Raw genomic sequence first — 14,761 nt, 5'->3', positions numbered from 1 at the left:
GCTGTGCTAATTGTGTTTAGAGTTTTGAAAATGTGACAACTGGTTGGACAAACGCTTGTTAGCGACTGAAAAAAACTGTAAAGCTGTTATAAGTTATATACTATAAGTTATATAGTATGCAAGTTATAAAGCTATCTCATATGTGAATTTTCCTTTAAGATGTTATAATATAACCACTCTAAGCATCTAAGCATATTTGTGTATTCTGGTAGTTTAACGCTGAAGAAGAGCTGTAACGTGACTTGTTGTTGAACACGCAGTAAAAGCTGATGCACTTTTTGTTCCGTGCGTTTTAACTGAAAAATGAGTACTCCGAATCTTTATTAAAAACCAACAGGCTGGGGACTTTAATTTTTTGTTTTTGTCTGTATTTGGCAGACGTGAAATACAAACAAGGTCTCGCAAAGACTGCAATACAATAATTGTTCCTCCATCACGTCCCGGTGTGTACAGTGAATGCATGCTGAAATTATCGTCGCGTGGCTATATAAAAGTTTCAGCATATGTGATGCATTGCTTTAATTGGTCTGACTGGCGTGTGTGTGTATGTGTGTGTGTGTGTGTGTGTGTGTGTGTGTGTGTGTGTGTGTGTGTGTGTGTGTGTGTGTGTGTGTGTGTGTGTGTGTGTGTGTGTGTGTGTGTGTGTGTGTGTGTGTGTGTGTGTGTGTGTGTGTGTGTGAATGGGTTCTTTTTTAGGCTATACTCTTGCAATTGAACGTGATAGTTACGTTTACTACTTAAAAATGTCATCAAAGCTAAAAATCATATCTAGTCAAACCGCATCACGACATCGCTACAAATACAGTATGGGATTAAAATCAGCGAACATCAATAGGCTTAGACTACGTTACCTTGTTTCAGCGAGTTAAGTGTATTAAGTGAATTAAGTGTGTAATGATCCCACACTTTAGACAATTTCTGCAGTTTATTTACATATTTATTCTCCGCCATCGTGCCAACTAAATTCAAAATATATGCTTCCTGAACAGGTCCGTGTGAATAAACGGTCCGTGTGAAACAATCAAATCCCTGCGCCGCGCGTATAGTGCGAGTCATAGGAATTTAACGAGGCTTCGAGGCAGAGTTTTTGCCTCGAGGAATTTTTGTAATCGAGTAACTCGAGGAGTCGTTTCAGCCCTAAACTCATCATGGCCATTATTTAACTAAATCAAAATTAGGTAATGAATTAGTGAACATGGCCACGATTTAACTAAAGTGATGAAACAAATTAGTACAACACGACCACGATTTAGGGAACAAATTAATAAATCTTGACATGGAATTCTTGGGATGGAAATTTTGGGGTGGAATTCTTAATTATACAATAATATTTTATTTTTCGGTAGAAATATACACGCTAGCATGTAAATGCAAATATGTGCTGCATTGTCGACTGTGCCACAAGGGGCGCTATGGCAAGGATTAGCATAAAATGTCTTCTTCTATGGTCATTTTCTCTTTCAGGTAAACAGCTTTTGTGGAGAGAATCTTAGTCTTGTTGAACAAGTAAGTCACAGTTACTTAAACTGTCAACGTGTTTATAGGTTCCTCAAATCAATCGATCTGGTCTCAATGAGCCCACTTCTGCTGGTGGTTTAAAGTGTGGCCACACTAGCAGAGTTTCTGCAAAATGTAATGGGCAAAAAAATATGTCAATAGTGTAGCAATGTATGAAGCACAGCTCCCAATGAGGTCACTTTTAAACCAAGCAGCGGTATGTTGGTCAATGCAGCAAATTCACTACCAACTTGAACCCAATGCGAAATCTTAGTGGGAACCTTTTCTGGTTCTCAGCTAAAATTCAAGATTGTGTGGATTCCTATTGAAATGACCGGACAATGCCAACGAAATTTCACCAAGGCAATAGTAAATGTGACAGCACTTTAACACTCTGTGATCTGCATATGACTATGCACCAGTGAGGAGACGGAAGATTAGATCAGTGTATCGGATTTAACAAGCATACCTGTTTTTTATGACGGTTCCACTTGATTGCCTAAGAAGAGGGAGAAAACAAAAAGACAGAAACAGACATGAGCAGATGCAGAAAATATCTAATTCCAGGCAATGGGGGTTATGTACAATAAAAGAACATTAAATAAAATGGAATTCCATTGGAACTAGCCTATGTTAAATGAACCGAAAAATTACCAAGCATTAATTGCATAATGCAATACCATGAACTACAGACAAAGCCTCTTAACCATGGTCAACCTATATAGGGTTTTCCCAATGCCAATATTTAAAGAACAGGATGACCTATATGACCAATATAATGATGTAATACAATTTAAAGGGATACTACACCCCCCAAAAAAGAAACTTTCATTCAATGTCGTTCAAAACCTTTATGACTTTATTAAACAACAAAGGCACACAAAATGAGATATTCTGAAGAATGTTTCTACTGTTTTTGCCAAAACATTTACTTTTACTACCCTGAATCCCATTTACTTTCATTGTATGGACAAAAAATACTGCTTTAGAAAGAAAGAAAGAAAGAAAGACAGACAAACAGACAGACAGAAAGAAAGAAAGAAAGAAAGAAAGAAAGAAAGAAAGAAAGAAAGAAAGAAAGGAAAGGAAGTCATACCAGCTGATTAACAGGCCTGGCTTATATCCGACTCTGAAACTAGGATTGGATACCTTGACAGTGTTTTCTGACTTGCCACATGAGCAGCATGAGGCAGCGGCATGCAGTTTTACAGCTGACAGGATAAGCAGTTACAGGAATAGCAGCAAACAGAAAACATTTCTTATTGCCTTTTTAACTACATTACTTGCATTATTTGCAGTCATTGTATTCATGCTGTATGGGAGCTCCAAAAACATTGGGTATCTTGGAGGAAAGCTGACAGAATGGAGAAATGGGTGAGGTTAGCTAATATAAGAAAAATCAATAAGAGGAAGCAAAAGCCTGAAGCAAACCAACCAGAGTTTGGCTTGTGTGCGGGCAGAGCTGGCCAGGAATGGCATCCACGGGGAAAAGTGTGTATGCCAGTGTGCCATGAGGAAGAGCTTTCACTTCTTTGTGAGTAAAACTATGCTGAGGGGAGTGAAAGGTCAGTGTGTGTGTGTGTGTGTGTGTGTGTGTGTGTGTGTGTGTGTGTGTGTGTGTGTGTGTGTGTGTGTGTGTGTGTGTGTGTGTGTGTGTGTGTGTGTGTGTGTGTGTGTAAAATTCAATTTTAGCCTTGAGATAGTTGATGCTGAGTATTATGATTTCACTTTGATCTAACTGACCAATGAGAAAGCACAGCAGGTGGAAAATACACATTAACTTTAGCCCATTTCTGATTCAAACAATATATTTTGTGCACAATATAATACAAAATTATAATAATATACAGTAATGTTAGAATACCACAACATAGAATAAAAAAAAAAAAAATAAAAAAAAATAATATACAGTAATAAATAATATACCATGACACCATGATTTTTGAATATGTACCATGGATGTATATGACATTTTTTGAATAACACTATAAAGTGCAGACACACACTATTGGTGGGCACTTTTCTATTGACTTTTATTGTTTTTATACTGATGATGAATGATAATTTTGTTCTTCCCCTTACACAACCCCTACTCTTCAGAAAAAAAATTCAAAAAATCATTTTTACATTAATACATTCATATATTATTTTTTCTTAAGACATTTAATTTGTTTATGTACTAATTAATAAAATTGTAAATTGATAAACAAAGACATATTTAAACTGTTTATTTAATCAATGTTTTAAAATGGTGTAAACATGTAGTAACAAGTACACATTTTAACAGTAAAATGTTAAATAATTTTTAAATTAAGCATTTAATTAAATTGCATTTTTACAAAGCACTTGTTGTTTTTTTTCCCCCTTGCTAGTCACATTGTCATCGGACAGTTCACACAGAGCAGCCAAGCTTTTGACATTTACATAAACAGTTAAACATTTATTTATTTGTCAATTTCAAAAGTGATTTAAAAATGTATTATTTTCATGAATTAAATAGTTTTATGGACTATATAAAAACTATACATTTATTATTGAAATCTAAATATACAAACTAAATAATATAATATAATATAATATAATATAATATAATATAATATAATATAATATAATAGCCTATAATATAATATAATAATCAATGAATTGATATTAAAAGTGGCAGTCCTTTTCCTACTTGGCGACTCTTGACTTGTCACAATTATGTTGGCAAATCCTTCCAGACCCATGCAGATAGAATGCAATTTTTTCCCCAATAATTGAAAGTAAAAGTGAGTAACTGTGATGTAGTGACTGTGACTTGGGCACAGACTTGAAAGCCTTAGAAGGAAATGGGTAGTGAAAAAGACACAAATGCAAAGCAACTCACCCCTGAGGTTCGAGCCAATGCTCCCTCCCCCCTCTGCCTCTTTCTAGTCTTAGCACAGAGCCGTCAAGCCCCCCTTCTCCATTCCATCACCTCACTCCTGTGTGTGTGCAAGTGGAACAAGTCTGGCTTTCAGTAATAAGTTGACAGCTGTAGAAAATGGCCGCTCTCAGTTTGTTTGCTTTTTTACACAATCTCATTATATATTATACTGTGGCAGTGGCCTTGAAAGATGTGAAATGTGTCTTGCTGGAAGACGAACGAAAGCCTGCCATATGGAATACAGTCTGAAAGTAGGCCGAACTCTGTGAATTCCAGTTTGCTCGATCAACACTGTTCCCTGCAGTTCTTTCTATAATATAATTACAATTCTTCATTTCATTGGTGACCAATGTTCGACTGTGAATAACCGCCTATGGATTTCATTAACTCTTTCCTCGCCATTGACGGAATTTTCCGGCAATCCACGTTTTCACTGTTATACGGTAGGGGGGGGGGGGGGGGCGCTATTACGCATCTTCTTAAAGAGTACTGAATCTCTGGATCAAAACACAGGCGGAGAAGAAGCAGAAATACAAGTGATAGAAGCATTGCTTATGCACATGTAAAATAGTGCGATCGTCAAACATTAAATATAATATAAATCAAAACTGCCTAATGTTACTGAATGAAATTACAGGACGAGCTATAGGACTGTGAAGCTTTGGGGTTGTTGATGGACTCAATCTATGTTTTGATCATCATTCTGAATCCAGACGTAGTCTTTGACAAAAATACGATATATTCTGGGGACCATGAAAGTTTTGTGAAAATTATCAAAAATGCTGGCGCAGTGGGGCTGGTCGGCAACTTAAACACACACACAAAAAAAAAACTGTTGGGGAAAGAGTTAATAGAAGTGAGTGACTATGTTATTGTGAAGGAGAATTTGGACAAAACCTTTCAGGCCGGACTTCAATTTGTCAGCATCAGTGACAAATGGAGCACAGATCTAATCATATACATCTGAGGCAATTACTCTTGAATTTTCATTACATTTGAGTTTGCTGCACAGTGTTGCTATATTGGAAGCATATATCAAAGCAAAGGCTAATGAAAGAAAGCCTCCAAATTATAATTTACTTTCTTAAAGCTATTTTTGGTAGCTGCTGCCCACTTAAAGAGTCCTTTCTTTGCAGCTAATGCCTTTACAGGGAATTGTCAACATGTCAAATCCTGCAATAAAATGTGTTCAGCATTGATAACGCATGCTTGATACAATATGAATGCATGAATATACAATATGAATAACCACTTACAATTTACACAAAGAAAGCCAGGCTGACACACACACACACACACACACACACTTGCTAAACAAAGGAAAACAAGAACCTCAAGAGCATGGTGCCTTTTCCCCAAACCAAAAGAGAAGGGGAAAAAAATAAATGATTGGAGAGGAGCGCTTCGAGCATCCACACTGTCACTCCTGTGCAAAGCTCAACTATGACCCTCAAAAATAGAACATCCTCCAAAATTAGCTCTTCTTCTGTAGCCTATTTAATTTAAACCAGCGAGGAGGCAGAGGGAGATGTTGTCCAAATTTGTCTAGAAACTGACTGGTGTATTCCTCATTATACTCACTACACTACCAGAAAACTCCCTACAGTGCCAATTAGTCTCAATTAACAGTTGTCCTTTTGAAAAGTAACAGAGAGCTCCCTCTAGAGGCTGCACTGTGTCAGTAAAATCTCAAACTCCTGTTGAACTACTGTACAGAGACTCCCAAGTGATTAAATGCAAACACACACACACACATGCTCAGAAAAAAAAGAAGAAAAAAAAACACAATATACTATTTTTAATTTAGTAATTTAGTAACCAGTAACTGTCAGTATAAGGAAGATAATATATATGCAATATTCATACAGATTGAAAAATATCGGGTAATAATATTTTATTTGCTTCAGGGTCACAAAAAAAACACGTTTTCATTACTAACAATATCTTAATATTATATTCCTTAATATCTTAAAGAATGTAGCTGCACCTACATAAATTGGATACATAGTGCCTTAAACTTCTAAAGCATTTTACTTTGTTATAAAGTATTTATTTTTAACAATTAGTCTGTGAAAGGAGTCGCTGAACCTAAACCTGTTTATTGTGATATCTTCTCACAATAAACATTAAAATTCTACAGTTTGTGTAAATGTAATACGATTACTGTAGAAAGCGTCTACGTTTTAAAGAGTGTAACATTTCTCATAACAAGACAAATAATGCATACATCAATTAAAAAATAATATCACAATTGTAAATATTTTATTTAATTTGAATTGTCAGATTTAGCTAAGATGATCAAGACAGTTGATATTAAAAGAAAGAGAATCAAAAGAAGAGCAATTTGATATGATTGAAACTAGTTATTTCATGATATACATGTTAGATAATAATTTATCTAAGTTATCTAATAGCTAAAAAAGAAAAAAAAGGGGGGGGGGGTTTGGGCCTTTAATGCTTTTTAAAATGTTATACAGTGTGCCTTACTCATGAACTGTGCCAGATAATCTTTACATAAGCCTAAACTCTACTTGGCAAAAAGTGCAGCGGCGGTACCACAACATTAGATGGTAATACCAGCAGTCCACGGTACTTCAAAGAGTACTATGGTTCTTCATTGTAAGTGGATCTTAGCATCACATGTGGGTGTAAAGGACTGAATTTCTGTGTCTGGTGCCACTGATGGTGGAGGCTGACTATTATGCTGATGTGGCCCACAGTGTTTCCATGAGCTTAGGACTGTTAAAAGAGGATATTGGCACGCCCATCCCCCATCAGTACTGTAGATTACACTTTGCAATAGCAACCTCCTCGAGCACCTCTCCCTTTTCGTCATCCGCCCCACTACCCCTCCCTCCTCTTTTTCACTACACTACCCAGTCAAATGATTTATCTCATTTCTTTCTTCATCTGCCTCTCTCCCTCTATAGAAGTGCTGCAACATTTCCTCCAGCCTGCTGAAGAGCTTATTGAGGACTGGAAGAACTGCAGCACATTAACAGATGCATAGTCAAAACTCAGCCCTGCATTAGAGGAGGCCAAATGTTACATAAACATTTATGAATCTTATCGACTTAAATTAAAATGCATGTTGATTATGTCGGACAGTGGACAGCCAGTATACTAAGACTAAACTAAAGAAGTAAAGAACGGTATCGGAACAATACGAAATGAGTAGTAATTATAATTGTAAATTGAAGTTGATGTGTCTGATTTGGTGAGATTTGGACCCTGTTCTGTCAAAAGTTTCAATCCGAGGATTGATTTTGCAAAAAAAGGTTTAGTCAGCATCATAATGTTTAATAAGATAGCTGATGGAAAATGTTAATTATCAATAAAAAAAATTGTTTATATTTAGCAAGCGCATAATTATATATATATCGAAAAACTAATTTGGAAATTTTTTGTCGAAGAACTAATTTGGAAACTTTTTTTTTTTTTAGTTTTTAATTAAAATGTCATTACTTGATTTTCTGGTAAAAAATAAAAAATAAAATAAAATAACTCTGATGACGTATGCCAGTCGTCCTCCAAATTTTTTGTCCACTTAATCCCCGCCGCTCCACAATAAACTCTGAGCTGGCATTCATTTTTAAGTGCAATGCCCTCATCTCAAAATCCAACCAACAACTGATGGATAGAACCAAGACTCCACCCTACATTTCTTTCTTTTTTTGACAATCTGTTACACTCCGGTATACGTCACAATACAAAAGAAAACATCTGTCGCTGCTTCGGTTTCATTGCGACTTTAAGCGTCATTTCTCTGTAGTGTTCAAGGGTGCGTTGAATCTTTTCTGACTTCATACTTCATACACAGTAAGCAAAGACAATTCCTTAAATCAGAGCAAGTACAGTATTTCTCAATGTGATGACGAAATGATTAGGAAGAGAAAATGACATTTATTTGAAAACAGGTTGCATATGACAGAGCGCTTGCATGCAGAACAGCAGCACAGTTGCTTGCTTCACATTAAATGCAGCAAAATGTTGGCAAAATTTATAAGTTTATTAAATATTGCAGCTCATATGAATTTGTCTATGAAAAATGTGTTAAACAAAGTCAAAGGATTTACCCTCAACCACTATCAGTGGAGAACTCATTCTAGTTCACCAAGCACAAATCCAAGGATGCACAAAGCAGCATGAAATTACTTCCATATTCCTCAGTATCACCTCGGAGAGGAGTTTCAGTTTTAAAAAGTGTCAAAACATCTCATTTGCAGAACCAAATGAGCTATTTGAAACGTACTCGCCGAAACTGTTAATGCTGAAGATGCTCAATGAATTTTCCGAGATTGTCTGCTAAAGACACCTGCGTTCACAGTCGACCGTGATGCTTGCAAACACCCGTACTCAAACGGAATACCCAGGATCCTTTGCTGCTGTATACAAGAGAACCATATATCCTCACAGGCATTTGTCTAATATATTGAATTGCCCTGCTGTGTTTGCTGGCACAGGCTATGTGTTCACATAAATCGTTGCCTGTGGTGTAACATGGACCTGATGTCCTGCCACATGTTTCACTGCATGGAAAGACTGCAGGATGGACAGGGATGCTTACAGGTGCACTTGTACTGCAGGGTAAATCCCATTGCTTAATATAAATATCACATTTGCACTGCATAAAATACATATTTGGGGACCCATCAACTGATTTGTGAGCTCCGTACACTGTAGAACTTGCCTTCCTGTATGCATTTCTTGCGTGATGCTCTTCGCAGATCGTATTTAAGCCTTTATGTTTCCCTCTTGGACCATCTATGGTTTCCTTAAAACGAGTATTCATATAGATCTCCAGTGGAAATGGCTAGTGGGACAGTTTGTCCAGTAGAGAGATGAATATTTCGACCCCTCTGCACTTTAATAATATCTGAAATCTTGGGAGAAGATCTATCCACCTAATAACGGCGAAAGAAGAACAGCTATAAATCTCCTCTGATGGACCCATGTTCAGCAATGGACTATGCCATAGCTGCTATTCTGCTTCAAAAGCATGTTCTGATTCACACTGACACACACACACAATATAGCGCTCAACAGCACAAAGTGCACACAGTCTCATGAGGCTGAAGATGCCCATGTAGAATATGCAAGTTCTATATTCAAAGAGTGAACAAAAATGTCTACGGTATTAATACCCTGATGGTTGCAGATGTCCACCTCACAATGTCGAAGCTATGTATTTGAGGGACTGAGGGACATTTTACGTTTTGGATATAAAGTACTATAATACTATAATCTGCTAGAGGCTGTACTAGGCACAATCATTATTTGTTTAAAGCGTTGCCCTATAGGCAATCTCAGCTCAGGCCAGCCTCTGATTATGTTATGCAGTAAACCACCTCAACATATCAGTGAGTTTCATCCCATCGAAAACAGGCTGAATTTGAAGACATTCTCAATCAAACAATGCTTTTTATAAGAAAAAGATAGCTCAAACCATGTAGCTTGTTGAGGAGAGGTGTGATATTACTTTTCGAAGTCATAGGTCTTACAATTTTCGCCTGGGAGATGATAAAATGGGTGAAAAAAATCCCATAAACTTACACTTATGGAAGGACCCGAACCACATCTAATGTCCAGAATATTATAGAGACTCCAGGGTGTCATTTCTGACTTGAGCCTGTAAGCAACCAACAAAAATAACCTAGCAAGCAACTGGGGTGGGAATCAGTGATATTATATTGATATCTGGGTCTAGTCTAGTGGAGCAGGGTGGCTGATCACCATTCAATGATAGCAAATGCAATGTACACAAACTTGCTTTAATGAAAATAAATGATTTTACACAGCATTTACCGACACGAGGAGAAAACTTGAAGTTTTTTAGCTTTTAGTATAAATATGTTAGACAAAATTCGCATTTAGGAGATATAAGCATTCAAAACTTAGTCTCTCACTTTCACTAATATGGATGACAGATTTTTATGACATCAGTGCTGACTTCAACTTCTCAGCACATCTTCTGTCCAATCAAATACTTACTCTCTAGAATTGAATGTATCATCAGCGCTCGGATTCGCTTCCATGATGCTGTCAAGTACGACTTGCAGTCTGTGAGGTAAACTAAACGCTACTGGCTATTTGAAAAGGGGAAGGAGCCATTAAATAGCCTTATTTTCCTGTTTCAGTGGAAATTACGTCAATGCGTCATTCAAAGCTGCGCGTTCCACGGTATTTCAGTGGGCCTTTAACTATTTGAGAAGATGGCGATATCGTATGAATTCGTATAATGAGATTCGTACGGAAACATATAATTTAAAAAAAGAAAAGAATGAATGTCCACCCCAAACCTAACCGTAGGTGGGTTGTAAGCTAATCATACGAAAACGTACAAATGAGATCATACAAAATTAACATGAATTAACCACCAATTCACCAAAATGTAAAAGTGTTTTGTGATATAAATTCACAAGAAAAATTACAGTATCATCAATACAGTATCATGAGGTAAAATACTTAATGCAAATACGAAAAACCTTCTACTAATATCCAGACATTTTTGCACAGCCAAAGCTCCTATTCTCAAAACTACTTGACTCAGATGTTCACACTGACAAGACTGAATCATCAGCAAGCGACACCCTCCTTCTGTCCACATCTGATGATCTTCCCACCTCCTCCCAAAAAAAAGAGTGAAAGTGAGCACACCCGTGCCTCTCTAACCTTCTAAACAACTGCAACACCACTAGTAGACTACATATAGACTTTACATATAGCTACACATTATAAGATCCCTGAGCAACAGTGTGATGACTGACAGTGAGTTAGGTAGCTTTGGAGAAATAGGTCATAGAGCTAAAAATACCTATCTGTGTCTCTCTCTCTCCTCTTGAAGACAAAGAGAGTCTCTCTGGAAAAAAAAAGTGAGTGAGTGAAATGAGGAGAACAGCCCACCAGTCTCAGAAGAAGAAAAAAAGCCCTTATAGAACTGTGGCTGCTTATGCAAACAAACATTAACAAGGGCCTGAGTATAAGGATGGGGAGGAAGGATCTACAACGGGGTGACAGTCTCCGGCTCAAGTGCGACAGTGTGAAGAATTATCTAGAATTCATTTTTCTCAGATCAGTGAGGCAAAGTGGAATAACTATCCAAGAAGTTTGCATTCCGCATCCCATGAAATGACTGGGAGAGACAGGGCACCATCACTTTAGGAGACAGAGAGAGATAGTGGAAGATAGGGGAGAAAATATAGACAGTAAGTGAACCTGAGTAATTACTAGAGAGATTTGAGGACCAGTAGAGGAGGAAAGACTAAAAAAAAAAAAAAGCACAACGAGAACAGTGGGAAACTAATTCAATGATTCAAAGATTCCCAATGAAATGTCATCATTTTGGTGAAGGCATGCCAGTTAGCAGATAATCAGCAATCAAGGCAGGCATAATTTAATCACCATCTCTTAAAAATTTGTGATTTATAAAAGCCAGTAATGTAAATTAGATTGGCTCCTCAACTGATATCTCCTCATGGCTCCAGAAGTACTGCACTTTAACTGGGTTCTTTGAAGAGGGATATTGAAGAGCTAAATCCATCACAGTATTTCAGACGCTGATTGCAGACCCTCTTTCTGTTCATTCATGTTTCTCATGCAAATATTTCAAATGCACCAAGATGCTCACCTGACCTTGTACATGCTGAAAAACATCCGTCCACATTCAACAACAAAGTTCACCGCTCAGGGAAAGTGATCGAACCAAAGAGAAACTGCAGGATTTGTCACGTATGAGTTACTTACACAAGTCACTCAATCAAAACAATTTTTTAAAAAGGATTTACAAAATCCACAGACATTTTATTCCTTTACAGAAAAGTATTAAAGTGCTACTGAAGTTAATCATAGTACATGATTACAATGTACTGGCAACACTGTAAGGTCCCATTAGTTAATGCATTACCTAACATTAACTAACAAGGAGCAACAGCATTTATTAATCTTTGTTAACCTAGTTACAACTGTTAGGGTTAGGCTTACTATAGTTAATGTTAGCTCAGGTCTATTAAATGTTAACAGATACTACTTTTGTTTTTATTAATGCATTGGTAAATTTTGAAATTAACATCAAGTAGCCTACCGATTAATGCTTCAAAAGTATGCTATGTTTCATTAATGATTTAACTAATGTTAACAAATAGAACCTTATTGTAAAGTGTTACAAATGGGCTATTTCTATGATCAACTACAGTAGCCTAATTCAAAGAATATTATGGATGATGCAAATACTTGATTTTTTTGAAGAGTAGCCTAACATTACCATTGCTACACTTCATAAAAACTAAGTTATGGTCTGTGCATGGTATTACTCTACAAAAAGTAATTAATTACTAGCTTACTAATTACATCTTCAACAGTGTAATTAATGTAGATACTAATTACTCCATCTAAAAAGTAATGGATTACTTTTCACTTTACGATAAGGTTCTACTAGAACAAGGCCTTACTATAATTATATTAAAGAAAAAGTAAGAGTAATCCCTTAATTTTTCAAGGGAAAAGTAATTAAATTACAGTAAATAGATTGCTTAGTAACGTTAGGCTAATTAATTACACTCAGCACTTAGTATGGGACAGGAAATTTGCGTTTAATGCCCGTTTAGCAGTTAACGTTACGCGAATGGCATTCATGTGCATTTAGAAAGGTCATATGACAGGTGTGGCCTATATCTCTCCATATTTTTAAAAACAACTATATTCATGTATATTTGCTACACTTAGGCCTATATCCGTCCCACTTAATTTGGCATGTTTGAATAACTTAAGTATTTTCTACAACATTAACGTAGCCTACAACATCAAATTATGCCAAAGCTGTTCGTGTAGTAGACAAAATGTGAATAACTGCTATTGTACCGCTATAGTATCCAACACCCGGATTTTATTTCACTTATATTACTCTCATTTGTTATTTTTGACACATTTTGATTTATAATTTGTCCTAAAAGTGTCTTACCTCATAAAACCTTGCATCCTGTCTGACTCTGAATCCTGCGCGCGCCGCTCTAGTCAGTTAACGGTTTTTGCGCGAGTGGGAAATGTAGGCTGTCTCGTGCGATCATTCAAAGTTGAAATGAAATCCAAAATAATATTAATATTTTACTTTAGTCAAATGTTTAGTAACTGTGCCCGTTGTGCCATTTTTTAAGTTAAAAAAGTAGACAAATTACATTCCACAAGCTTTATAATGTGGCCAGGTTGTATTTTGGTAGGCTATTTCTTTCAAACGTAGCCTAATACAAACATGTTACTAACGTGACGTTGCAAACTGCAACCAAAAACAACGTTGTGAAGACGTTTTGTGTTTGCAATGGGTCAAGGTAGGCAATGTGGTGCAACCTCCCGGGTTAAAAAACCCACACAAGTGCAATTTCCCCTTTATAAGATATGAAAGCCACAATCACATTTGCATGCCAAATACAAACACGTCTCCCCATTCCGAAGGTCCCAGTCTCTAGCAGACGAATGTAAAGCAATTTTTGGCACTGAGCCCGTGTGGCGTCTGCGTGCCGCACGACGAGAAAATGTGACAGTGTGCACAAAGGAATCTAATGGAAACTTCACAGAATGTGCTTTGATGCAACGGCGCATAAAAGATACCAAATGTTACACGCCACTAAAATATCATGCATAAACATGCATTCGGCTTAGAAACAATAACACTAATAATTCATATTCAAGATGCATGTGATTTTGAAAATACAATCTAATGTGATCAGCGCGTGCAAAACCACTGAAACATGCTTAGTGTGATAAATTGCAACCTTTTCCAGTTCATGCAGTTTGCACATAGACAGCGCCGTTATACAGACAGCGTACCAGTTCGTTTTGTTTGACATCATTCTATACAAAAGCTAAAGCAAAAATGTTCAAGTGCCATCGTTTAACTTGAGACTCGATGACCAGTGAACTCTCCGATCCCAATACCAACCACTGTAAGTTCGTAGATCAATAGGCTACTGACCAGGGACGCCGGGTCAACATTCTCAACATTCCTCCATATCACTGTGCATATGCAGAAATGACACCGGAGACTCTGCACTTTGTAACATGCCATATTTGCCGAGATGACAAAATGTCGTCGCATGCATTATGATTTATTGCATTTTTCAACATGCATTCGTAGTTTAAACCTCGCCGGCATTTTATACTTTTTAAAGATGTTTGCAAATTTGTGAATTTGAACGAACGCTGTTGTTGCATGACATGCATTCAAAAAAAGCATTCAAATATAAATATTTTTACTTACGATTTCAGAGGATTTTGGACCACTGTGGCCATTTTGATATAGAATGATACAATGTAAGACTGCAGATCCCCGGTATTGTACATGTAATATAGCAGCAATTTCAATTTCAT

General features: G+C 36.8%; 1 protein-coding gene across 2 annotated transcripts in view; it reads right to left on the bottom strand.

Annotated features, from left to right (window-relative positions):
- Positions 1-14,761, bottom strand: part of dpf1 (double PHD fingers 1) — a 58,843-nt gene extending 44,082 nt beyond the window's left edge. Inside the window, exons 1-2 of one of the 2 annotated variants that reach the window (XM_077208937.1) lie at positions 14,652-14,761; positions 1,967-1,996 (exon numbers count right to left, since the gene is read on the bottom strand). In XM_077208937.1, the coding sequence (XP_077065052.1) occupies positions 1,967-1,996; positions 14,652-14,761 (140 nt within the window). Of the gene's footprint in view, positions 1-1,966; positions 1,997-13,358; positions 13,653-14,651 lie in introns of those variants that run through there. The other variant, XM_077208936.1, reaches the window with a different exon arrangement.

Source organism: Siphateles boraxobius, unplaced genomic scaffold (assembly GCF_051911475.1).
Source record: "Siphateles boraxobius isolate OS27281-9 unplaced genomic scaffold, OSU_SipBor_1 6, whole genome shotgun sequence".
NCBI lineage: Eukaryota > Metazoa > Chordata > Actinopteri > Cypriniformes > Leuciscidae > Siphateles > Siphateles boraxobius.
The sequence above is the reverse complement of the archived record's forward strand: the minus strand, read 5'-3'. Positions and strand labels throughout refer to the sequence as shown.